Source organism: Corvus moneduloides, chromosome 19 (genome assembly GCF_009650955.1).
Source record: "Corvus moneduloides isolate bCorMon1 chromosome 19, bCorMon1.pri, whole genome shotgun sequence".
Lineage (NCBI taxonomy): Eukaryota > Metazoa > Chordata > Aves > Passeriformes > Corvidae > Corvus > Corvus moneduloides.
Window position 1 is genome coordinate 1,404,594 of NC_045494.1, and position 25,105 is coordinate 1,429,698.

The following is a 25,105-nucleotide window of genomic DNA, read 5'->3' on the forward strand; positions in this document are numbered from 1 at the left end:
CTCCCAGGGGCCCCCTGCTCAGCTGCGGGCCCAGGGCTTTGCCTCTGGCCTCAGTTTCCCTGTATGGAAAGTAAAAGTTGCCAATAAAATGGGCTATGGAAACGGCCCTGGAGGAAGGAGCACAGCCCAGGATGGAGACAGGCATGAGCGGGAGGGTGCTGGACACCCGGGCTGGGGGCAGAGGCTGTGCCCTGGGTGCCAACCGCGGCATCTCTGCCGTGCCGCGCTGGCCCTCACCGCCCGCCAGAGTGCCAGCTCCGCGGTCACACCTCTTCCCTTCCCGTGGAGGGAAGCGTCAGCCCCAGATGAGCCATCCCAGAGCCCGGTGCTGCCCACCCAGTGGGCCCCGGGGTCGGGGACTGGAGCTCCTTGCACCAGCGACGTGAGAAACCTCCGGACCTCACAGTGTCGTGTCCCAGTACCTCAAGAGCTGCATGACCAGAGCATCCCAGCACCCCACTCACCACACCCCCCTGCCTCCCTCCCCAGAGACGCCAGATGCTCCAGAATAGCCAAGAAACGCTGCATTAGGCAGGTTCGGGATAATCTCGGCTCTCCCGCCCCTTTTCTCCCACAAAGGTCTTGTCTTAATCCCCGCGAGCGAGCGGCTGTGCAGCCCAGCACTCTCCCTTTCAGCCCAGTGTCAGTGGGGCTGGGATGATCATGGAATTCACTGCCAGGGCCGGGGGGCCGAGGTGGCCATGGATCCATCCCTGGGGCCGTGGAGCCCCGCACCAGCACCAGCTCTGGAGCTCTGGGGTGGCCACAGAGCCCCTGCCATCGCGTCCTGGCCACCGCCCACCCAACCCACCCACGGCCTGGAGGGATCCCACGGCCCCCCAAAAGGCACCGAGCAGTGGGACTGGCTGGGGACAGGGAGACGGGGACAGTGGAGGGAGGTGGGTGCAGCCTCGCGGGTGTCACGGTCACGGGTGGAACGGGGACATCGCCGCTGCCCTGGGGCTGAAGCCGCGTCCTTCTGGCATCTCCGTGAGTTCTTAATTCCCCGTAATTAATTAGAGTCGGTCACCCACCGTCACCTCAACCCCGCCGCTCTGCCAGGGGTGCGGCCAGCTCCTCGCTCTGCCTCCGGGGACCCCACTCGTGAGCCCCGGCGGGAAGGGACCTGTGAACCGCCGCTCCCTCCGCTCCCTTCGTCCCCCCGGGACGTGCCGAGCCCCCGCTCATGACCCCGCTCATGTCCCCCCCTCCCTTGGGACCCCCGGGCGGGGCCGTGCCGGGGACAAGGATCCCCCCCCCACTCGGGTTTGAATGGAGGGCGTGGGACCGCCCCGTGACGTGGCGCTGTGCCATTGGCCCGGGCGGGGCGATGATGTCATCGCCGGGGGGGGCGCGGGGCGCTCCGTTCCGGCGCGGCGCGGCCATGGACCGGCGGCGGCGGGGCCCGGGCGAGCAGGTACCGGGGAGGGGGGACACCGGGGCTCCGGGGGTCGCGGGGGTCCGGGGACACTCGGCTCCGCTCGGCCAGGTCCGGCCCGGCTCAGTCCGGCGTGGGGGGAGCCCGCGGCGCTCGGCTCGGCTATTGTCCGGCGGGCGGGCGGGGTCCCCGGCGCTGCCGCGCTCCGGTACCGGGCAGAGGGGCGGCCGGGACCCCTCGCCTCGTTCCCCGCCGGGCCGTGGGGCCGGTGCGCGGCGCGGGTGGGCGAAGGGGTTAACAGGATGCGGAGCGCTGTTTGCCCAGCGCGGGGCACCGGCCCGGCTCACCCCGCCCCACCGGCGATCGGCGCCCGTTCGCCCGCGGCTCCGCCGAGCCCTGCGCGGGGGTGGCGGTGGCCGGAGCTAGCGGTGGTCGCGGCCGGGGCGGTGGCTGCCCGCGGCCCGTCTCGGGAAGGTGGATCCTCGCCGCGCTGGAGCGGGTCCAGCGGCACCCCGGGGCTGGGCTCCGCCGGGTGCTGAGTCAGAGCTGCCCGAAATCCCCGTCCCGTTCATCTCCCCGGTGGCTCCGGACAGGGCTCGGGGTCCCGGCTGACCGCAGCCTGCCCTCCGTCCTGCTGCCCGTCCCCGGGCGGCACACACCGCTGCCACGGGTGCCCCGGAGAGAGGGACCTGCCCGGCTCTGCCAGCGCTGGGCACGGGACTGGCTCCCAGACCCGCTCCGGTGCCCGTAGAACTGGGGCTCGGTGGGCAGCGACCGCTCGTGGGGCGCTGGACTCGTCCCACGCCGCCCCGGTTTGACCCCGGCAGCAGCGGGAAGTATAGATGTTTCCAAGCGCCGAATCTATGGATCAGGAAGGCTGTTCCAAAGCGAGTTGGGATCTATAGAGCAGGAGAGCTGTTTTAAAGGGATCGTTAATGGGCTGTGGGGGGAAACTGAGGCACAGCATGCGATCTCTGCACCCAGGGCAGGGCTCGCCCCCGAGCCGGGCACGCAGTAAACAAATCTGTTTTGGACGCAGCTCCCTCGGAAACCGTGGAGCGACTCCAGCTGAGGTTTAGCACCGAGGAGGCTCCGAGTGTTTGGGTCTGGGGTGCAGAGCGAGCCTCAGCTGAGCCCCGATGCCCGGGGCAGCCTCCCGGCTCCGCGCCACGGGCTGAGCGGCCGCGGGGCTCCCTCCCCGGCCCCCAGCGCCAGCCCCGGCGTTGTGCTGACCGTGCCGGTCGCTCCCTTTGTTCGCTGGGTTTTGTGCTGTGCACAAACAGCCGCCCTGGGCCCCCGAGCCGGCCGGCTGCGGGCTGCGGGCCCTCGGCAGGTAGGGAGCCGTGGCCGCGCTGTGGGAAGTCTGCCTGTTTACTTCCCGTCCACCCCAGCGAAACCGCAGGAATCCGGAGCCCGGCGCAGGTCGGGAGGTCTGTTCAGCCCCGGTATCCTGTCGAACCCCGGCCGGCCCCTGTTGCGAGAGAGACAGAGCCAGGGCCAGCGAGGAGATAACCTTTCCCCCCGGAAAAGTCCCCTCCTGGCCCTGCAGAGCCGCGGGCTGGTTCGTGGCCCCAGAGCTGGAGGATTTATGGTCCTGTGCGTGTTCTGGCGTGTCCTGCCAATAGTTCCTTGCTGAACTCTGGCTACCTCCTGGCTGCTGGCAGTCCCTCGGGGAGCGCTTCTCTGCTTTTGGCACTGACGGTGAGTTCCCAGCCTGGTGCTGCTCCGTGTGCCGAGAGCCCTGGCGAGAGCCAAGCTTCTCCTCCCGCCCCGTATGCCATCATCTCTCCATTCCCCGGCTCTGATGCTCGCTGGCAGTGGCTTTTCCACTTCCAGAGGCTGCTCCGTGCATCCCACGGTTGCGCTGCAGCGGCGTGGCGATGCCAGGGACAGGACCAGACCTGTCACCGCGCCGGGGTGGAGGCGGTCACCGGGGCGCCGGGGCTGCCCGCACTGACAGGACCGTCTGCCCCCAGGCCCTGGGAAGACTCGCTGGGGAGCCCGACGGAGGGTGTGACAGCGGCTGATCCCCTCCTGGGCCGGCGGTGGCAGGGTGTGATCCGTGCCCTGTCTCCAGCTGCTGTCTGCCAGGCTCCGACATCAAAGGATGAAAGGATCCCCGAGGGACAGCGCACCCGAAAGTGGGGCTGAGCAGGCGAGGTGGCCTCCCTGTCCCGTGTGCGGGTTCTCCCTGGCCCTGGGCAGCGTGGGGGACCCGACCAGTCCAGCACAGCCCCTGTCCCAGCGCCCGACAGGGCGGGGAGAGCATCCTCTGATCTCGGGGTGCTGCCTGGGGGGCTCTGCATGGCGAAGCCGGGGAGCTCGTTTGGAGCCGGCTGGGCCGGCCAGGATGCTTTCCCAGTTTGGCTTTCCCAGTTTGGCTTTCCCAGCCTGTGAGCGGGAAGAGCTGGGGGCAGGATGCACGGGAATGTGGCTGGACTCGGCGTTTCTCCTGTGTGCACTCGTTCGCTGGCCTCCTTCTTTGAGCCACTTTCCCTCTGGTCCCCACAGGTGACTGATGCTGAGCGGAATGAGATGAGGAGGATTGGGGCAGGGGGTCTCGTGGGAAGCCTGCACCATCAGGGCACGTGGGCCTGGCCAGGCCTGTCCCAGTTCTGTGCTGGCTGTGCTGTCCTACAAGCAGACATTCACTTACAGGGACAGTCGTGTCCCTGGGCCCCTCAGGTTCTCACTCCTCGGAGCTTGTGATCCCAAGGGGCTCAGAGGGCAGGTGGGAAGCAGCACAGGGTTGTCAGTACAAGTTACCCCTCTTGTCCTCGACCCGTGTGTGCAGGTCCTGTCCCCTCCCCTTGTCCCAAAGCCCTGCTGGGGCTTGGCTCTGCTCTGGGCTCGCTGCCCTGGGATGGTGCCTGCGAAGTCTCTCGGGTTACCAGCAGCTTCCCCTGGTAGGTGGCTGGAAAGGCAGCACTAGCGATGCCTCCCTGGCCTGGTTTCCTTTGTGAGAGCGCCAGCAGTGGGAATGTCACAGGATCTGCTCTCCCCGAGCAAAAGGAGGAGAAAAGGGCTCTGTGTCCAGCTCCCCTGGGCCGGGCTGTGTGGGTAGCAGTGTCCATCTGTGCTGCCGTTGCCTCTCGGGGCGAGCTGGGAGCGAAACATCGAGGAATGGGGGGAGATTTTGGCTGCTGTGCAGAGGCTCGTGGGCTGCAGCGTTCAGGGGAGGGGGACACGGTGCTGGTTTGGAGGCTGTGACGGTGATGGAGCATTGCTGGCCCGGCCGGTCCCGCTCCAACCTCCCGGTGGCCCCTTTGCTGCGGCTTGCAAAGTATCTCACAAATGCTGAACTTGGCCCCGAAATCTAAATACAAGGGAGGGACAGTCCCCAGATGGCCTAAATCAGCAGCACGGTTGCCTGGCCCAGCTGGGGAGCTCGCCGGGAGTGTTTGTTTTATGGAAAACCAAAGGCTGGAGGAATGCTGGCCTGGAAGGAGACGTTGGAAAGGGAAGCGTTCGTGCCATGCACACGCGCCCGGCCGGGCGTGCGGGAGATCCCGGACAGGGAGCAGGGTCCAGCGAGCTGCTCATCTGCGCTGGGACTGGCTGAGGGTGGAAGGAATTCCCCCGGCTCCTGGTTTGAGGTGCGGGGAAGCGGGTGTGGCTCCTTGCTGGCTTCCCCCGGCTGCTGGGAATGGACTGGGGGCTCCTCCAGCCGGCCCCCCCATGTGCCATCATCGCCCTGGGTGGCCGTCCTGCCGAGGGGGCTCAGGCTGTGCCTCGCTGGGGTGGTGGGATCCTGCACGGGGCTGGACAGGGAGCGTGGCCTTGTGCCAGCGGTGCCGTGCCACGGGGCACTCCTGCCCTGGCCGGGCCCATGCGGGACCCATGCACGGCAGGGTTGGGCAACGGGACTTTGCCCCAGCGTGGGGCCAGAGTCCATCCTGCCCGGACACAGCCTGCCTGAGGTCCTGCTGCTCCTGTGGGGACAGCGGGGTGTCTCAGGGTGGGTGTGGGGGGGCAAGGAGGGGTGGACCCCTGGGCTCGCTTTCAGCTGCACCCTGGGGCCGGGTGGGCACCGGGCGGGACGTGGCCCCCGCCCCGAGGCTCGCTCCGAGGACACACGTCCGGCCCTTCCCGTGCGTGTCACGGGGCGCAGTGTCGCCGGCGGTGCCCGGAGGGAGGAAGAGGGCGGCCACGAGCCCTTCCTCCCCGGCAGCCTCTGCCGGGACCACCTGGGGCTGCCTGGCGCCACGGGATGCAGGGACACGGTCGCTGTCCTTGTCCCCTCCTGCGTGGCTACGAGCGCTGGGCTGGACAGGTCGGCTGGTGGCCCCGAGGTGGCCGAGGGAAGGAGTGAAGTGCCCCTTCACATTCTGGTCAGCCGGAGCCCTCGTCATTTCTGTCACCTCTGAGTCACAGTGGTGACGATGCGGTGGCCGGGGAGGGTGGGGATGGCCACGCGTGGGCTCAGTTCCAAGCAGCAGCACGGAGGGTTCTGGGGGGCTCCAGGGCAGCAGCAAAGCTGTGTCCCCACGTCCCCATCCTGCCAAGCATGAAGGGGTCCCCATCGTGGTCCCCCCGTCCCCCTGCTCGGCTGGCGGTGCCTCCCGGGGGCTCTAGGCCCTCCTCACACACTTCCTGCCGTCTGTTTCCAATTCCTCCTGGCGTCTGCTCCTCCCTGCTTTCTTCCAATTAAAAAAAAAAAATCCCAGGCATCTTCTCAGCGTGCAGCTCACAGGGGCTGGAGCTGCTGTGCCCCTCTCCAGCGGACTGGGGCTGCATGAGGAGGGGACAGAGGGTGCCCACGGTGCCCTGCATCTCTTTTGGTGCCCATTCATGTGGGGCACAGGGTCAGGGATCATCCTGAGGGATTTCTGTGCCCAGGTCTTTCTCCTGAGGTTCTCTCTGCTCCAGGGATGGGTCTGGGACCCGCTTGTTCAGGGGGTGTGGGGAGCTCAGGGGGGGTCTGAGGATGTGTCCCATGTGGAGGGATGCCCTGCATGGGGGCAGTTCCCGGGAGAACCAAGCAGCTGGTGGGCACAGTTTGCAGCTTGGTGGGATGAAATCTGGTGCCCTCCCATGTCCTCGAAGCCTGACCATGTCCCTCCCCCCTCTCCCCTAGGAGTGAACCATCCGTGACGCCGGTGAGGTGCTGGCCGTGGAGCCCCAGCTGTGAGCGCCAGGCACGGGACCCAGCGTGGCACAGCCTCCCCTGGCCACCACCATGCCGATCCTCAAGCAACTCGTGTCCAACTCTGCCCACTCCAAGCGCCGCTCGCGGGCCGACCTGACGGCCGAGATGATCAGCGCGCCCCTGGGGGACTTCCGCCACACCATGCACGTGGGCCGCGCCGGGGACGCTTTCGGGGACACCTCCTTCCTCACCAGCAAGGCCGGGGAGCCGGTGCCGGACGTGGGAGAGGAGCCGGGCGCCTCCAAGCCCAGCCTGCTGTCCCGCCGCTTCCGCAGCAGCAAGCGCTCGCAGTCGGTGACGCGCGGGGACCGGCGCGACATGCTGGGCTCGCTGCGGGACTCGGCGCTCTTCGTCAAGAACGCCGTGTCCCTGCCCCAGCTCAACGAGAAGGACGTGGACAGGAGCGCGGGGCAGCTGCCCAAGAGCCTCTCTTCCAGCCCCGTGAAGAAGCTGCCTGAGGAGATGAGCCCCGAAGAGCAGCAGCGCCCGAACGGGGCGGCCGCGGGGCCACTGAGCCCCGGCTTGGACGAGCGCGACTTCGGGGACATCACGGACCTGCCCGTGGTGGTGGCCAAGAGCGGGGCAGGCTTGAAGCACGCCGAGTCCATCATGTCCTTCCACATCGACCTGGGGCCCTCCATGCTCGGAGACGTGCTGAGCATCATGGATAAGGATCAGTGGGAGCAGGACGAAGACCCCGATGTGGAGGAGAGCCGCGAGGAGGAGGAGGGGGAGCCCGCCCCGCCTGGTTCCCCACTGGTGGCCGTGGCGGCCCCGCCGAGCCAGAGCCCGGCCCACGGCGCCGGTGGCCGCAGCCCCAGGGACAGCAGTCCGGCGTCCAGCTGCACCTCGGGGCCCGAGGAGCGCAGCCCCGTCCCCAGGCCACCGAGCCAGCGGGGGGGGCCCCTGAAACGCCCCGACAAGGAGTTCTCGTTTGCTGATGAAGACGATGACGAGATCCGGGTATAAAGGCGGGCGGCCGAGCCGAGGGCCTGGTTCTCACTGCGGTTGCTTGGACACAGGGCTGAACACCCCAACGGGTGGCACTGGGGAACACTCGACTCCTGCCTCGTTCCCTCTCTGTGCTGCAGCAGGACAGCGCTCTGCTCCCGGGGCCAGGGGCGTTCCTGCCGTCTGTCAGACCCCAGAGAGCTCCAGCACTTCCTGGGAGGGGAAGGCAGACTCGATTTCGGTTCTTTCTGTTGGACTTTGGATATTAGCTCCTTTCTCCTGCCCCCTGCCCATGTAAAGCGATTTAGGATCTGACAAGACGAGCCTTTGGAGTTTTAGCCCCTTTAGTAATATATATATATTTTCCGCCGTACAGTTTTTACTGTTTTCTGATTTGTACTCACCTTTCTCTACTCTCTTTTGGTTTTAACTGAGGGAAGATTTCCCGTGAGGAAGAACTTGGCTCTGGAGCTCAGAGGTGGTCTGGGACTATGGGCAGCTCCAGCTTCCTGGGTTTCTTGGGGGCTTTCTGCAGACCAAGAGCCTCCCAGTGGCGTGGTGGCTGCTCGCTCCCCATCCCTCGGATGGATGGATGGATCCATCCCAGATGCTTGACCCTCTAACCAGCCCGGGGGTCGCGGGGATGCTCCCAGCCAGCTCTAGGGATGCTGATGGAAGTGTGGGTCTGTCTCCTGTGGGAGGAGCACCTGGAAGCCACCGGAGCCAGGGAATTCCGGTGTCCCGGTGGGGCCGGGTGGTGCCGGGAGCAGGCGGCTGGGACAGGAGGTTTTATACTGTGTATGTACAAATGCAAGGAATAAAAGGAAATGGTAGTGACTGCAGTGGCCTGGGTTCCTGAGGGGTGACACGAGGGGGGGACCTGCTGCCCAAGCAGGACAGGTGTCCCCATGCTGCCGCCAGTCCCAGCCCCGTCCTGCTGCCTCCACCTTCACTGCCCATCCCTGGCCGTGCTGCTGGCTGCAGTTTGGGCACCTGCCGTGGCCGAGCTTTCTCTGCCCGTGGCCTGAGGAAGTGGGAGAGCTCCTGCTGGCCGGATCTGGCTCCAGGCTGGGACCCTCGGGCCAGGTGGCTCCTGCCAAGGGACGGCTCTGCCAACGCTCCCCTCTCCTCCCCCAGCCCTGCTCCTGGCCAGCCAGGGAGGAGGGGACGGTGCTGGGGGGGCAGGACTGGCTGTCCCTGCTCCCACGGGCTGGGGGCCAAGGGGTGCCCTGGGGGTTCCCGGCCCCGTGGGGCTGCTGTGGCCCTGGATGATCCCGGCATAGCGAACAGGGCAGGTCACTCCCATCCCACAGCCAGCTTCCCACAGCTCGGCCACTGGTGAAATGGGGCTCTGCCAGTGCTGGGAATGACTTCCCTCTCCAGCCCCTTGGATGGAGCTGGGCTGAGATGGGGCAAAGCGCCAGGAACAGCCCCACAGCCCTTCCCTGAGCAGGTGGAGAGCATGGAGCTCTGGCCAGGCTCTCCTCTCTGGAATGATTTATCCCCTTCAACATCTCCCTGCCCTGGGAGGGGCTGGATGCCCCTGTCCTCCCAAATGGATCTCCCTGGTGAAGCCAGGGGAGCAGGCAAATGCTGTGCCACAGTGGGGACACAATGGGGTCCTGTCCTGTCACCCCAGGCAGGGGACATTGGGCCATTGTCTAGGACAGGGAGAACAACAGCAGCTGCAGCTGGAGGCTCTGAGCTCACCAGGCTGCCTCTGCCCCGGTCACCGTGCCCCCCTGCCCTCTGCCAGGGTCCCATGTCCCACCCCCTGAGCCAGTGGCCCTGGTCGCTGTCACCTGGGAGGTCGCCAGGCTGCTGGGGGACACCTGGCTCCTCTTGTCCCTTAGGGGTGCCCTGGCACAAAGCAGCGAGGCTCGGTCCCTGGGGTTTGCCTGCCTCGTTCCCCGGGGCTGTGGGGTGGGGAGAAGCCTGGGGTGACCCTTCACGGGCCGCCTGCCACTGTCACTTGGCCGTCCTGATCTTTGTGACGCCTGTCGGCTCCAGGCTCGGGCTCAGCAGCGCCGCGGTGCCGCGAGGTGATGGGGCAGAAAGCGTGTGGGGCTGCTGAGCACAGCCGGGACACGGCCCCGCCGCACGGGACAGGGGGTGGCCCTGGAACACCGGGAGGGAGCGAGGACAGGGACAGTCCCACGGGTCCTGGGCTAGTGGGCAGTGACACCAGCACCGCCAGTGCCCGGCCAGTGCCGGCTGCAGGGAGCGAGGCTGCACCCCCAGCCTCCCAAACCCCTCGGTGGGCACAGTGACATCGTGTCACATCCCCGGGGTGGCACCTGGGATGTCCTGCACGGCTGCCGGCTGGGCGGTGGGTGCCCAGCACCCTGCAGCACCCACGGGCAGCGCTCTGGCAGCGCTGGTCCAGTGGTTTGATCCCAAGTGACAGAATGGGAGCAGGGCTCCATCGGCCGTGTCAGCCCACGGCGCCCCGGGCGCTGAGCGTGGCCACAGGAGCCGCGTGACGGAGCAGGGATGGAGCACTGGGATAAATCCAGGGGCTCTGGGGCTGCTCCAGGTGGGCTCCGGGAAGCCTGTGGAACCCTGGCCATGCCTGGAATGTGCTACTGGAGCCTGGCACCTGGGAAAGCCCAAAAGCAGGGATGGAAGAGGCTTCTGGGCAGCCCAGTGGAAGTGTCCCTGCCTGCAGATGGAACGAGATGGGCTTTAAGGACCCTTCCAGCAGAAACCATTCCATGCTTCCGTGATTTATTGGGATGCAAGTTGTGACCCCTTCCAGGAGCTCAGGGATGTGGGTCTGTCCTGCCAGGCACTGGAGAGCAGGCCTGGGGTGGTGCTGCTGTGCACTGAGCGATGCTCACAGCACCCAGAGCATGCCAAAACACACCCAGGATCCATCCTGTGCTGTTGGAACGCTCAATCCCATCACTCCAACCATATTTGGCTCCATTTAAGGCCTCGAAGTGAGGGGTTAACCCAGCTCCCAGGCAGCCCCAGCCGCTTTTTCTGGAGGAGAAGCAGATGTGGGAGCGGGGAGGCTGAGGGGGGCTGGCTGGGCCCGGGGCTGAGCTCCCCAGCTGCGGCACCAGGCAATCGTGGCTGCAAATTGGGATCAGATGTGGGCAACCTCCCTCTCTAAATGCAGCACGCCGGGGCTGCCGGGCTGGTTTAGCTCTGCCGGGGGAGGAGGAGGAATAGGAGGGTGTTGGTGGGCTGTTTTGGGTGTTGGTGGGCTCTAGGGTGACTGTGGGGACCTCCAGAGTGTGGTGCTCCCTTGGGAGAGCTGTGTTTTCCTTGGGGAGTGTCCCTGCCAGCCCTGGGAGCTGCTTCCCTGCCTCTTTCTCTGCCTGTGCCAGGCTGGAGCGGGCTCTTCCCGGAGCAGGGATGATGCAGGAGCTGGTGGCTGGTGTGGAGAGGATCAGGTTTGACTCGGAGGCTGACGTGGAGCAGCAGCGAGGAGCTCGGCCCCTGCCCTTCCCGGGGGTGGACAGTAAGCTGGGGACAGCGTTGCGGGGGCTTTTGGGGTTCTTCTCTTGCTGCCCTCGCACAACACCCGGGTGGTTTTTGTCCTGGCTCCGGGCGTTGTCCCCTCAGGGGTGCAGCCGGCGAAGCTGTCGGGGGGGCTGCCAGGGTCCCCCGTGTCCCCGTGGTGCCAGCAGCGGCGGTGGCAGCTCTCTGCCCCCCGGGGCTGTGGGTGCAGTGGGGACAGGCTGGCTGTGACAGGGCTGTCCCAGGCGTGCAGGGCCGCCCCCGGCACGGCGGGGCCAAGCCCGCGGTGTGCAAGCACTGGCTGCGAGGGCTCTGCAAGAGGGGCGACGGCTGCGACTTCCTGCACGACTACGACGCCACCAGGATGCCCGAGTGCTATTTCTACTCCAAGTTCGGTGGGTGCGGGGCTGGGCATCCCACGGAACCTCTTCCCACCCCTCCCCGAGCCTCTCCCGTCCCAGCGCTCGCGTCCCTCGGGCCTGGCCTCGAGCAAGCGGCTGATGCCACCTCCTGACTGCGGGAAGAAGTGCCACTGTCACGCAGCCGGGGTCACCGTCCCCCCCCCCCCCCCCCCCAGCCAAACCTGGGTGTTCCCAGGGCACCCCAATTCCTTCCATGCAGCCCATCCTTGAACCATTCCCGCCGCGTTTGGCTCGAAGGAGCATTGTCCCAAATGTCCCACCCCTTCTCCCGCAGGTGAGTGCAGCAACCAGGACTGTCCCTTCCTGCACGCCGGTGCCACCGCCAGCGCCGTGGGCTGTCCCTGGTACGACCGTGGCTTCTGCAGGCACGGTGAGCTGGGCCAGGGCTGGGTGGGCAGGGGGTGCCCGGTGGCGATTTGGGCTCGGGGCTGCGGGGAAAGCGGAGCTCCCACAGCCCCGCTGCGAGGCCGTGTCCTTGTGAGTGTCCCCTCTGCCTGGCAGGTCCCCTGTGCAAGTACAAGCACACGAGGAGGGTGATGTGTGCCAACTACCTGGTGGGCTTCTGCCCGGAGGGACCCAAGTGCAAATTCGTGCAGTACGTACTGGGCAGGCTGGGAATGGGGCTGGGGGGGAAAATCCCCTCTCTGAGGCGGCTGTGGCCCTTGCAGGGTCAGGGACAAGGACCTGAAGGGTCTGAATTAAGCAACCCCCACACCCAAGCTGTGCTGGTGACCTCAGGGTCAGCGGTGGGTGGGCAGGGGACAGCCCTGGTCCCCATGGAGGTGCCTGTACCAGCTCCAGGATGTCCCTGAGGGGCTCAGGAGGATCTGGGGGCAGCACAGGGAGTAACTGCCCGTCCTCTGTGTCCCCTCCAGCCTCAAGGCCGGGCTGATGGTGAGCAGCACAGACCCGTCCAAGGTGAAGCTGTTTTCCCTGTGCCCGTGGGGGTGATGCCCCAGCTGCTCCCAGCTCCTGTGGGGCAGCAGCTGCCAACTGCCCCTCCTGCCCCGTTTCCCCCAGGAAGCTGGATGTCCATGGGGGCTGGTACAGCGGGATCTGGCTGCTGCAGAGGAGAGGGGAGGTGAGGACATGCCACCCAAGGAGCCACCTCCACATGTCACCCAGCACCTGGCAGCTCATCTGTGGGACACCAGTGGGTGTCCCCCGAGCCCGCAGAGCCTGCTGGAAGGAGGCACCTGCTCCAAGGTGAGAGATTTTTGGGAATGGGAGGGCTGGGAGCAGCGGTCTCACCTTGGAGGGAGGGTGAGGGGCAGCAGGTGCTGTGGGGATTCCTGCAGTGCTCCTAAAACAGCCTCCTGGACTGGAAATGTCCTTTCCCTGTGTTATTTGGCCATGTTCCCCCAGAGCTGGGGTGGGAACCAGCAGGGAAGGAGGGATGTTCTGGGACTGAAACAACCTGACTGCCGGGTTTGAGTGATAATAACCAACGGGAGAACCCTGGGAGCAACAAACCCCTCTGGGTCAGAGGTTTGGTGTGGTTGGAGATCTGGGGGTGCTGTTTCCATGATCCCACTCCACTGGAAATGGGATCAAAACGAACGTGTGGGAACGTGGCAGCGGCTGATGCAGCCCAAACCCATTCCCTGTGTCCCCAGAGAGGATCAGCCAGTCCGTGCCGGTGAGAGCGGGAGGACTCCGCTGGAAATGCTGCTGGGGAAGTGACTGCAGTGCTCCCACACGGACCAGGGAAGGAGGACACCACACAACACGACGGAGACGGCACTGGGGCAGCGGCTGGACTAGAGAAGCCAGCGGGGTTTGCCCAGCACCAGCTCACAGGCTGCACAGAAATCACTCCATACAATGGGAATCGGGACTTCCCACGGCTGGCTGCTGGCTGTGGGCAGGCTGGGACAGCAGCATTCCCAGGGTGTGAACGGGGGCAGGACTGGCTGGTGCCAGCATCCTGGGCACAGGGGTGAGGGTGTGCTCATCCCTTGGGAAGGGGGCACAAAGCACCACGTTTGAGATCACAACCCAAGCAGGAAAGGAAAACCCACACAGGTTTTTATTGCTGGTGAGAGAGTTTTTGGTGCAACACCTCTGTCACGGCACTACTGCACTCCGCAGAATAAAGAGCTCAGACTTTTAATTCTTGGCTTTTCTTCCATGCCTGCAACATGACCAACCCTTTCCCAGACACGTCTGGGAATGGCAGGCTCCAACTAGCACTCCTGACTGTCCTGGTTTGTCTGCTGCAGACCACGGGTTTGCCCCTTGGGCACAACAGCTTATCCCATGGATTTTTCTTCCCTGGAATCAGGGCGCTGTGGTCTGAGCTGCTGCTCCAGTGCCTTCATACAGGTCCTGGCCAGTCCCACCAGCACCAGGGGTGAGTACAAACTGGGCTGGGCCAGGCACAGCTCTGAATTTAAAGGGAATGGGTGTTGGGGTTGGAGTCCACCCTGCCACAACCCTCAGTGCCCACACTCAGCTACAGCAGAATGACCAAATACTCTCTAATGCCAGCTCAGGACAAGGCGCTGTCCCATGTCCCAGTCAAGGGATGTGGGACTCTGCAGCCTCCAGGAGCTCTGCTGCCCACACAGATCTCTCAGGGTGGCTCTAAGGCTTTCTTACCTCACTACTAAAAGCTGCCTGACCCACGGAGGAGTGAGCACAGGCTGGCCCTGTCACCTCTCTGCTACACGAGGGGACCTGCAAAGCGGCCCCTCCTCAGCTCCAGCCCCAACCAGGCCTCTGCTGCTGGGAATTCCTGCTGGGATACCGGTCCTGGGTGCTTCTGCTGCCTCCCAAGGAGCCGTGGCTGTTCCTTGGGTGCTGCTCCAGCTCCTTCAGTGGTATTTTCGCCAGCGGTGCTGCTCTGAAAAAACAGGGAGAAAACCATTCCAGTGAAGCACAGGGATCTGTTTGAGGGCTCCAGCTGGGATGAGGAGCCCAACTGCAGCTTCTCTGTTTATGTGCTGCAAGGGGCAACCACCCAAACACCAGCAAATCCCTTGTCATTTGTCAGGGAATCCAGGGAACAGGAGCTCCTGTTGGAACATCTCCTCCCTCTGCTTTGAGCAGGCTTTTCAAAGGGCTCCTGACAATCCTGGAGCTCTCCAGGGAGGAGCTGTGAGTCAGCAGCTGTTCTCAGCACTTTTATTAACCAAATTCCTCTGCCCACCTAGAGAATCCTGCTCTCTCAGCTCTGGGATTAAGCTTAAATGGGGGGAGTATTTAAATTATTCCAGAGCTTTAATTAACTAAAGCTAAATAGACTTTCCAAGTGCTGCAAAAGGAAGAACTCCTGAAACAGAAGACCCCAAGGAAGTCTTACTGAGGTGCTGATAGTTCCAGCCATAGCTGAGCAGGCAGTACCCAGCCAGGAGCATGGAGATCCCAGCGGGTCCCCCCTGCCTCACGTGGATGTATTTCGCACAGTAACTGCTCCAGGCTGTTGGGAGAGAAAGGAAAGGGAGAAATCATGGGCTGGTCTTGGGAATTCACTGTTTCCATGCAACTTTCCAAAGCTAAAATGTTGGGGATGTTTGTTTATTCCCAGTTCCAGAGGGCAGGGATGGATGGGATGTTGGGAAGGAATTGTTCCCTGTGAGGGTGGGGAGGCCCTGGCACAGGGTGCCCAGAGCAGCTGGGGCTGCCCCTGGATCCCTGGCAGTGTCCAAGGTCAGGCTGGACATTGGGGCTTGGAGCAGCCTGGGACAGGGGGAGGTGTGGGGGTGGCACTGGATCATCGTTATGGTCCCTCCCAACCCAAACCATTCCATCACTCCATGATTTGTTCTTCGTAAAGATCCGGGCTGGACACTTGGACCAATAAAGCACATCAGGGAAGTGGGATGAATCTGCCTCAAAAGCCAGGAATTCTCACCTTTCTGCACTGCTCCCAGCAGCCCCTGGGGAGAGAAGTTGCAGGTGCTGATCCAGGTGTGCAGCTCCCCCAGCCTCACCTCCATCAGGGGCCTCTCCGAGAGGGGACCTGCGGAGTGACAAGTGACAATGCTCACAGCGTGGTGTCCCTGCTCCCTGTGCTGGGTGGGGAGCAGGGAGCTGGGATACGATGTGGAATTTGGGCTTGGAAAAGGAGAGGGAATCAGCTCTCCCACAAAGCCTGGGCTCCACCAGCCCAAACACGCAAGAGCCTGACTCCAGCCTCCATAAAAACATCAACCATTGGCTTTGCAGGCTGGAGGAGGCGCAGTTAAACCTCCTTGGATTCTCCTGGATCCTTTCCTGGGTGAGCCCAGCAGCTCAGCATTCCCTACCCCTCCTCTCCCATTCCCAGCTGCCATTCCAGCAAATCCCAGCACAGAGCCTTTTGTTTACCTTGTTGCCCCTGCGAGAAACCGCCCCTTGGTGTCTCCACTGTGATCCTCACATCCTCTCGGAAACGCTTCCCTGGAAAAATCCTCAGCCCTTCATAATCGGGATACAAGTCTGGAAACCACTCCAAGCCCCTGGCGCCGGCCCTGGTGCTCCTGCCAGAGGCCTGGCATGAACAGGTGGGCTGGATTTTGGGGGCGTGGAGCAGAGCCAGCCCCGGGTCTCTGCCCAGGCTCAGGATGGGCTCGGACACTCCGTCCATCCGCTCCCCGCTGTCCCGCGGCCCCGGCAGGCTGCTGAGCTCATTTTTGGATGTCCCCCGGCCGTGAGCTCCGAACGCCTCCGTCAGTGACAGATGGAGGTTCTTGGGGTGCAAAGCAGACACGGGGGCTTTATGTCCCACCCCAACTTCCAGGTGCACTTGCTCCTCCTCTCCTGCCGTGGGTTTGTCTCTCCCCTCCTGCCGGACGAGGTCACCGGGGCTATTTCTGCTTTCAGGGGGCTCTTGAAGTACCTTTGTTGCCTTTAAACGGCTTTTTTCTCCCTTGGAGCTCCCAGCCCCGTTCCCCACGGCTCCCTGGCTCCGAGTCTCCTTGCGCTTGGATTTTGGAGCAGTTTTGGGGCGCTGCGGGGGGGGAGCAGGACCGGGATCCGTCCCTTGCCCGGGCGCTCCGCGGCCTCCCGCTGCCCCTGCCCCGCTCCCGGGCTCCTTCTCCCGGAGCACCCTGGCACGGTGCTTCCGGATCACCACCTTCAGCCCCTTCTCCAGCTTCCCGGGAACATCCTCCACCTCCTCGGGGTGCAGATCCAGGCTCCTGGCCACGTCCTGCACCGCGGGCTTCGCGCTTCCCTCGCTCCCTCCCGCCGCCGCCGCCTCCCGGGGCTGCCCGGGGCCGGAGCCGCTGCCGGCGGCGGCAGCACCCGGACCTCGGGCGGTACCGGGGGACGGGCCGGGACCTGGCGCTGGTGTGGGCCCCGGCACGCAGCCGGCGGCGGGGGAGGGCTGGGGGCTCGCTGCCGGCGCCGATCCCGGTCCCGGTGCGCTGGCGGGGGCCGGGCGGGGGCTCGTTCCCGGAGGCGGCGGCGATCCCGGTGGCGGCGGCGGGCGCGGCGCGGCCTTGCAGTGCGGGAGGTGGGCGCGGAGCCGCTTGAAGGGCCGGCGGCAGTGCGGGCACAGCTCCGGCCCCGCCGCCATCGCCGCGCGGGCCCCCCCGCCCCTCACGGGGCCGCGCGGTGACGTCACAACGGCGCGGCTCCCCCCGCCGCCGGCGCGCGCGGCGCGCTGTGACGTCACAATGGCGCAGCCCCGCCCGCGCGGGCGCACGCCGTGACGTCACGGGGGCGAGGCGGCCGCGGCGGAAGCGGCGGTCGGGGCCGGGCAGGGCCGCGCTGCCGCCCCTCACCGCGGCCTCCGCCCCTCACCGCGGCCTCCCGCGGCCTCCCCGCGGCCTCCCGCCCGCCCCGCCGCGCTCCGACCCGCCATGAGCTGCCGGCAGCCGCTGCCGAGCGAGCGGGGAGCGAGACAGAGGTGGGCGAGGGCAGCGCGGCCTGAGGGCGGGGGGGAAGGAGGGGCTGGGCTGAGGGGAGGGGGCTCGGCCGCTCGGAGCAGCCCCGGGAGCACCGTGCGGGGAGGGCGGGGGTTGGCTTGAGGGGGGTGCGGGGATGAGGGGTGGGAAAGGGGAGAGCGGCCCCCGAGCGCTGGGAGGGATTAAATGGGGCTGCGGGGTGAAAGGTTTCGGGCGGGGAGGTGCGGTGCGTTCGGGAGGTCGAAGGGACGTCGAGGATGCAGAGGGTTCGGGGGGGATTCTCGGCCTGGTGGGGGAGGAACCAGAGGGATCATGGAGCGGGTGGGAGCTGGGCCGGAGCTGTGAGGCAGTGGGGGATCATGGAGTCAGGGAATGGGGTGGAAGGGACCTTAAAGCCCTTCCCGTTCCACCCCTGCCGTGGGCAGGGACACCTTCCGTAGCCCAGGGTGCTCCCAGCCCTGTCCGAGCTGGACTGGAGGTGTCGAGGTCACTGCAGGTGTTGAGGAAAGGAAGGATCCAGAGGCAAAGGCGGGGTGAGGGGGGAATGTCCCTTCCGCAGAGAGCGTTCCGGGCCCGGGAGCAGCCGGGGGACAGCGTTTGGTGCCTGTGCTCGCAGGGATGGCGAGCGGGGAGGCAGCGCTGGGCTGTAGGCGTGGGCCAAATCCTGGCAGCTGAGGCTGCTGCACAGCCTGGCTGTGAGAAAGGATCCAGTTATAAATACCTCCCTCGGTCTGTTTTGACTCATTCGAGCACGGATTAATTTTAGGCACCAAAACAGCTCCGTCCTGTGTTTTGGAGGCTGCTGAGATCCTGGCTGACTTGTCACATTTGTATGGTGGGGGAAAATCGTTTGATGTTGGTGTGGAAATTCTGTGGACAGGGATTCTGGGATGCTGCTGGGGATCAGCTGCTGTGTCGATGTCAAAGAATCGCTGAATGGCTTGGGTTGGAAGTGACCTTAAATCTCATCCAGTCCCACCCCCTGCCATGGGCAGGGACACTTCCCAGTATTCCAGGTTGCTCCAAGCCCTGTCCAACCTGGTCTTTGAGGTCTTCCCTCTTGTCTCCTCTAATCTGGGAATATTAGCACCGCCCCCATCCCATTATCCTCCTCCAAACTCCGCTTTGCCTTGATGTCTGCAAAGATTTGGATAAAAATTAGGTTAAAACTTGTACCTACCAGGCCAAACAGTACAAGATGTCACGAGAGGGTGGCAAATACATCAGAAACAGGGACGAGTTTGTTTTCCACGGGGTGTTTCCTGACAAAACCTTATTTCCACGTGGGAAATATGATTGTTTTGGAATGTGGCTTGACTCCAAACACTGTCAGAGTTTGGAGAGACTAAAGAAAGCCCTTGTGGGGTGGTGTGAGCAGGTGAATAATTGGGTGTTCGTTGAAAATGTGGTCACTGCCACTTGTCCTGGTGCTGTCCCCGGCCTGTCAGGTGTCGCTCCGAGCGCAGGGATTATTTTTAGATGTGCAAGGCTGACAATTGTTAAACGAGTTTATTTAGAAGGATGATTTTAATGTGAGTCCACGTCCCTTAAACTGACAGGAAACAGCTTGTGAGAAACAGGATCTTTTTCTCTGTGCCCTTAGGCAGCAGCTAAAAGGGGAATATGAGAGTCCACAGCACCTCGGGGGTCTGGATGCGTCCTGCATTAATTTATCAAGTGTTCCTGCTTTTTTGGGTGCCTTCAGAGAACAAACCAGAAGGTAGATCAGCGAGCTGATCATTTATTTTCCCCCTGAATTTCCTGTAGGAAGAGGAGAAGGAATGGCAATGAAGATGATGGTCACGTTCCCCAGACAAAGCGTAGCACCAGGAACACTGTCCTGCAGGACTCGTGGGACACTGAGGTGAGAGCCTTCCCAGGCAAATCCACTTGCCTTCCGTGCTGCATTTCCACAGCAGCTGGAATATCTTGTGCATTTTTAAAAATTTTTATTTCTTAGCTTTGTGTTTGACGTGGTGAGGTTTGACTTGGTGACATCAGAGGCTGAAATCTGTAAAGGGCAGTTTGGAAATCAGCATTTCCAGTGAGCCTGGTTGTCCCTGGTCTGAATATTTCTGGGAAGAAATTCCAAATCCTGCTTTGCAACACCCAGGGAAATAATTCCCTGCCATGTCTGGTTTTGCTGTGTGGGATGAGCTGTGACCAGAGCTGAGGGGATGGTGAGGGTGGATGTGTCCCTGTGCTCGCTTTGCCTGACCATCAGCTCTGCCTGTACTTACAGTGAGGTGGTTATTTGTGGGAGAAAGACAAAACACATTCCAGGCAGGCCTTATCTGATGTGGAAAAAATGCTCTGATAGAGCTGCTCAGCTTAAGCAAGACTTGTTCACAGCCAGAACACTCAGACTCAAACGATTTGGTTTTGTCTCATATTTTCCACAATTTTTTTTTCTGGATGTGGGATAAACTCTGTTGTTTTCTTACCCCTCACCAGACAGGTGTTCTCTTGCTGCAGTTTGAGATTGCTTTTCTTAAAAAAAATTCGCTGATTTCCCAACTGCTGCCAGATTTCCTGAGATGTCACCTGTGTGAATCACCTGAAAATTCACTGTGAGCAACGTCCTTGTGTTGCAAAACATTCGTGGAGAAGAGGGTGCAGAGCAGAGGCCCCCTCCTGGTCTGCATCCCTGGAAGTTAATGAAATTAATTTCTTTGAAGGTTTTGCAAATATCCTTGGTTTTTTAGAGCCTTTTCTCTTTGAAGGTGGACTGTAATGAGCAATTACAGTCTGAATTATTACAGAATTAACTGGGTTATTCAACTGTTAATTATACTCCGCAGAAAATATTTAATTGCTGTGTAACTTTGAGCTCTTTTATAATCTGGAAATGGTTTCAAATGTATATTAATACATTGCTGTTGTGAGGGAGACTCTTTTAACCTATACAGGTAGATTATGTGATAGGACACTGCTGGAAAATGCTTTAGGAGCTGCTGCCCATCATGAAGGAATTCTCCAGGATTAGAACTGCCCTGGTTGCTGTGTTGCTGTTTTTTTCAGGAGGGAGACTTTGCATTTTGGGGTGTGATGGGGAGAAGCAGCCCTGGTTTGTTGCCATCTGACACTGAATCACTTGTCCAACAGGTCAAACCCCTCCGTGTGTGTAGAGTAGTTAAAGGCTAAAGCAGCTTTGTGGCGGGAGGAGGACGGATTTAGTGTGGAACGAGGGATTGAAGTAGGAGTAATGAAATTAAGGATATCAGGAAAACCCCTGATGGTGAGTGGCAGAAGCACCTTTGCTTGTCGTGTAAACACCTGGTGTTTGGGCAGAGCCACTAAAAGCAGGACTGGCAGTGGGTTTGTGGCCACACAGGAGGGGTGACCTTAACCCTGGCCTGGTTTCCTGGGTGCTGCGAGGGAACAGCTCGGGCATGGCTGACCCAGGGCAAGGTCACTGCTCAGCCTAACAGAGACTCTGCTTCTTGCATGCACTTGCCTGGTAAAAGTCTGGTTTTAACACATTAAACCCTGGTGGGAGGCAGGGAGGAGCTCTCACTGCTGAGGAATGTGGACACAGCTTCCCAAACACCACCGGCCCCGTTCTCTGGGGAACAGAATTCCCAGTGTTTTCTCCTGATGAATGGAGCTTTTTCTATCTTTTTTTTTTTTTTTTGGCTTGTTTTCTTGTCAGATCCCTGAACTGAGCATGCCCAAAAATTCAAGCCACGAGATTAAATCTGTATTATTCCAACATTTGGTTAAGGACTTCCTGTGCCAAAGGGAGAAATCCTTGTGCTCATTGTGCATGAGTGCTTCCGATTGGTGTCACTTGGAAAGTCTCAGCCAGTTTGTAACACTTGTATTTAGTTTCCTGATACTTTGCTGCCTGCAAAGACACCTCTTGCTGGTTAAAAATCCCCACGGGTTTTGGGGTATTGACTGGGAAAGGGGGAGCGGGAGCAATTTGTGACTTCCGAGAGCACGTGAGAGTCGCTTTTCATCGCAGGGGGTTACACACCTGCTTTCTGTGGAACATTACCCAAAGTCCTGATTCCTGTGGCCTGTTTGAGTTCAAATTGACTGTTCCCTCTTTGAGAACAACACAACCTCAGGGTGGCAATCAGGCAGCTGCACTTTAAACAGGACTTGGCTTTTGGCAGGATCTCTTCCCTTTTTTTTTTTTTTTTTTCAGGATCTCTTACACATTTTGCTCTGCAGAATGAGGTGAAGGGAGGTTTTTCCTTAGTGGCAGTTCAAACCTGGGCTGTTCTGTGATGTTATCCCTCAGTCCCTCACTTTGAATCCCACTGCTCACCGAACCAGATCCGATTCCAAAGGATTTGGTGTTTTCCCCCACTGCATTATCCTTTCACCCAGGACAGGCAGCACCCCTGACTTCAGCTTTCACAGGATGGAAACAGATTCCCTTCAATCTCCATCAGTGCTGCTTTTTGGCCAGGTGCTGTAAGGATGTGCCATTCCTGCTGCTCCTGGAGAAGCCACTCCCAGGTTACAGCCACCCTGAGGGTGACAGAAACCTCAGCTCTGGGGTTCAGTCCGTGGACAGGCACAGACACGGGGCTGGAGCTGCAGCCAACGTTAAACATTAGCGAGGCAGAGCCTTGGCCACAGCATTTCACTTCCTGTTCAGCCTGTCCTCCCTTTTCCAGGAGCTCAGCTGTGTTGTTTGCCCTGGGATTTGGGTAGAAATCCATTGCTTGCCCCCAAATCAAGCCAGGAGAAGTTGTAGTGGATCCTGCAAGGGGAATCACACTCACAGGAATGCTGAGATTCCCAGTTGTGCTCTGCAGCCTGGGGAATCACCAAGGAAAACCCTTTGCTCTCATTTTCCCAGGGAAGGAAGCGAGTCCCGAGTGTTCTGGCTGACCCTTTCCTTCCTGAATAACTTCTGCAAACCCGAGTTTCTCGTAGTTCCTCTTTGTTCTGGCTGGTGCCAGGATTGAAGCACCGCCGGGTTCTTGGCAGAGAGCAAATCAAAGTTCTTGTCCCCCTCTCTTGCGGGAAGGGCTGGTCTTCAGTTCTAACTAAAACCAGATCGTGGCTCTGTTAAACTCACCTCGGGAGATGCTGAGAGCAGCGGGGGCTGAGTGGCTCTCTCCAGTTCCTGTCAGGAGGGATTGGCACAGATCTGCACATTTAACGGGACATTTGTTTGTTTTAAAACTTAAAGTGTGATGTTAAGGGTTAATGAGCCCAGTAAACCTTGAAGATGCCCTTTTGATTATTCTTAAATGTCACTGGGCTGCTTTGCTTTGCCCCTGTAAAGCTTTGTTGATGCCTGTCTTGCTGACTTGATGACTTCAAGGATTCTTTTCTTGTCTGATTGTAGTCCAAATGCGTTACAGAATGCGCACCACAGCCTGGGGACATGGTAGGTGCTCCATGTGATTTGGGCCATGACAAAGGGGTGCCAGTGCTAGTGAATCTTTGCACAGAGAACTGGAAATAAAGAGGGTCTGACCAACCACATCTGTCACCAGCCTGAGGTGTCAGAAGCACGTCCCAGGACACTCTGCCGGCTTTACAAACCTCCGAGATGCACAAAATAATCGCTACTAACAGCTGGAAAATGTTTGTTGAGATGTGAAACGCGAGCAGCAAGCGAGGCCAGGTTCTCATGTGCGTTTTTACCTTGATTTGCAGAAGGTGGCTGTAACGAAGCTCACTAAGGAGCGCAGACTAAAAGGAAACAAAGTGTCCTGTGCGGTGGGTTTCTCTCCAAGGCTGCCCTGACCCCTCCAGCATCGCGTGTGACTCTTTGTGCTGCTCTGCAACAGCAGCTGGGCTGCCCAGCACCACCCCCAGCTCCTCCCTGTCCTTCCGGGGCTCTCTCCCTCTCTAGATTTAGGAAGAGGAGCTGGTTGCTCCCGTGGTTCCATTGTGCCCCCTCAGGAATGACCCTGCTGTGTGTTTCTCTCTCCTCGCAGCCTGGGGCCCTTGGCTTGGCTTGCTGTGTTCCCTCAGAGCTGAAGCATTTTTGGTGCTCAGCAAAACAAAGGAATTTGTTAGGGTTGGATGGTCGGGATCGATGGCGGATCAGGGCCGGGGGAGGGTTGTGTTCCACCCCAAACAGCCACAGTGCCTCCCTGGACACACTGCTGGGTGCAGTTTGCACCATTCCTGAGTTACTCCGGGCACTGAAAGTGGTGCTGACTGGTAAATCCCTGAGGATTTCTCGAAATTTGTCCTCCTCTGCTGTGGCCACAAAGCTTTGACTTCTGTGGCTTAATGCTTAGAAAAATGTAGATTTTTTTTAGCTGCTGTCACTTACTCTGCTTTTATGAATCATTTATGGGACAGCAGAGTAGCCACTTGCTGATTGACTCACCCAAATATTTGCAGGTCCTGACCAGCAGATCACACAGAACTAAAATATTCCAGCTGGGACTAATGGAACCTTTCCTTAGCAGCCCTTAAAACGGTGTGAGCCAAGCAGTTTTATGTCTTTGAATCCCTTATGATGACGGCAAATGCTCTTCCAGCCATTCCCATGAAACGCGGTTATCCTAAATGCTGGCAGATGAGCCCTGGCCTCTTATTCCAGTCCAATGCTGAGTTCTTTTTGCTGCATGAGGACATCTTTGGTGCCTGTTGCTCTTTCACTGTCACGTCAAGTAAATTGGTATGGAATTGCTATGGAACACTTCCAGTTAGCACTGCCATGGAGTGCTTAACTGGGAGAGGAGTACTCGATGTCAGGGTGTTCAGAGACTTCGAATGGGTGTTGTGTGCGTTGGTTTCTAACAGCCTCTTGCTTTGGGTGCTTCAGGTGTCACTTTAGGATTGCCTCCTAGGAAAATGCTTGCATGGTGCTTCCCTCAAACCTCTGCTAGAGCAGATGTGCCAAACCTGCCCTGCCTGCCTGTACTGACACGTGCAGCTCCCTGGGAATGCTCTTTATTTTCCAATTCTCAGATGAATCCAGCAAACTTCACTAGTGCTAATGTGGGGCTGGGGGCAGAGCTGAGGGGTTTAACTGGGAAGGATTGAAATCCAACATCCCAGAGGTCACTGAACCCCGGGTGAAGGCTTGTCCCTTCAGCTCTGTGACACGGGTGTGGGCAACAACAGCCTCTCCATGCCAAGGTGGATTTATTCAGTCCATCAGGCTGGAAATGTGGAAGGGAGGGATTTCTCCTAAAGGTTTGCTTCCGTGGGGTGAGGAAGAAATGTCTGATGTTGCTGTTCACCCTCTGTGTGTCCCAGTCCTCCAGCAGTGACAGCGGGAGCAGCAGCAGCAGCAGCTGTAGCAGCAGCAGCATCAACAGCCCCGACAGAGCAGAGTCCAGCCTCAACCCCAGGATTGCAGGATCCAGCCCTGTCTCCTCCCAGCCCTTCCACGAGCAGTCTGCACTAAGCCAAGGTCCTTACTTCCACATCAACCAGATCCTGAAGGAAGCCCACTTCCACAGCCTACAGAGCCGGGGACGCCTCCCTACATGATGACCCAGCAGCTCCCTGCCTTCTGTGAAGGGACAGCACTGTGTAGATTTGATATTTCAACTTCAAAGTTTGTTAAAATGGAATTGCACAAATTGCCTGTTGCCTTTTCAGTCTATATTTGAAATAACAGGTTAACAGGAGATTGTTTACTTGTGGTTTGCTGCACTATTGCAATGCAAAAGGGGCTTTGAAGCAATTTTTATAGGATTCTTTTTGGGGTGGTTCTAAAGTACGTGGCAAGAGGAGACTGAGGAGTCCACATGTGTGTTATAGGATTGCAAACTGTCCAATTCCAATCGACTGCCTAATCTGTTTGTTAGCAAGTTGTTGCTTTCTGTAAAGTTCTCTTAAGCGTTCCTCTTCAGTTTTATAAGTCTTTTTTTAATTTCAATAAACTAGTTAAAAAATGATTTGGCACCATAATTTTTTGAGCATTTAGAGCTAGTGAGAATAGGAGCAGTGAGTGCAGGTCCTTAGG

The 25,105-nt window shown here is 60.5% G+C and overlaps 4 protein-coding genes across 8 annotated transcripts; 3 read left to right on the top strand and 1 right to left on the bottom strand.

The window, feature by feature from the left end:
• Window positions 1-1,361: 1,361 nt before the first annotated feature.
• On the top strand, window positions 1,362-8,320 carry CDC42EP4 (CDC42 effector protein 4). 2 transcript variants are annotated; one of them, XM_032129023.1, is made up of 2 exons: window positions 1,362-1,417; window positions 6,456-8,320. In XM_032129023.1, exon 2 carries the CDS (start codon window positions 6,558-6,560, stop codon window positions 7,494-7,496), a length of 939 nt encoding a protein of 312 aa, XP_031984914.1. In that variant the 5' UTR covers window positions 1,362-1,417; window positions 6,456-6,557; the 3' UTR covers window positions 7,497-8,320. The 2 variants fall into 2 exon arrangements, with proteins under 2 accessions (XP_031984914.1, XP_031984915.1); XM_032129024.1 differs by lacking the exon at window positions 1,362-1,417 and adding an exon at window positions 2,642-3,079.
• Window positions 8,321-10,845: 2,525 nt separating this feature from the next.
• On the top strand, window positions 10,846-13,481 carry CPSF4L (cleavage and polyadenylation specific factor 4 like; the record flags this gene model as incomplete). Its single annotated transcript, XM_032128712.1, has 6 exons — window positions 10,846-11,341; window positions 11,643-11,738; window positions 11,870-11,963; window positions 12,244-12,286; window positions 12,389-12,574; window positions 12,985-13,481. Coding segments are annotated over 6 exons (942 nt in total), but the record flags the coding sequence as incomplete, so codon positions are not given.
• Window positions 13,380-16,899, bottom strand: C19H17orf80 (chromosome 19 C17orf80 homolog). 2 transcript variants are annotated; one of them, XM_032128707.1, is made up of 4 exons: window positions 15,680-16,896; window positions 15,225-15,332; window positions 14,673-14,789; window positions 13,380-14,213 (listed from the first exon to the last, which is right to left on the bottom strand). In XM_032128707.1, the coding sequence occupies exons 1-4, from the start codon at window positions 16,869-16,871 to the stop codon at window positions 14,185-14,187; spliced, it is 1,446 nt and encodes a 481-aa protein (XP_031984598.1). In that variant the 5' UTR covers window positions 16,872-16,896; the 3' UTR covers window positions 13,380-14,184. The 2 variants fall into 2 exon arrangements, with proteins under 2 accessions (XP_031984598.1, XP_031984599.1); XM_032128708.1 differs by lacking the exon at window positions 14,673-14,789 and having other exon boundaries at window positions 15,680-16,899.
• A 141-nt stretch (window positions 16,900-17,040) lies between these two features.
• FAM104A (family with sequence similarity 104 member A) lies at window positions 17,041-25,037 on the top strand. Of its 3 annotated transcripts, none has more exons than XM_032128710.1 (4): window positions 17,090-17,204; window positions 18,970-19,066; window positions 22,514-22,555; window positions 24,391-25,037. In XM_032128710.1, the coding sequence occupies exons 1-4, from the start codon at window positions 17,158-17,160 to the stop codon at window positions 24,625-24,627; spliced, it is 423 nt and encodes a 140-aa protein (XP_031984601.1). In that variant the 5' UTR covers window positions 17,090-17,157; the 3' UTR covers window positions 24,628-25,037. The 3 variants fall into 3 exon arrangements, with proteins under 3 accessions (XP_031984602.1, XP_031984601.1, XP_031984600.1); XM_032128709.1 differs by lacking the exon at window positions 22,514-22,555 and adding an exon at window positions 22,828-22,890; XM_032128711.1 differs by lacking the exon at window positions 22,514-22,555 and having other exon boundaries at window positions 17,041-17,204.
• The last annotated feature ends 68 nt before the right edge of the window (window positions 25,038-25,105 follow it).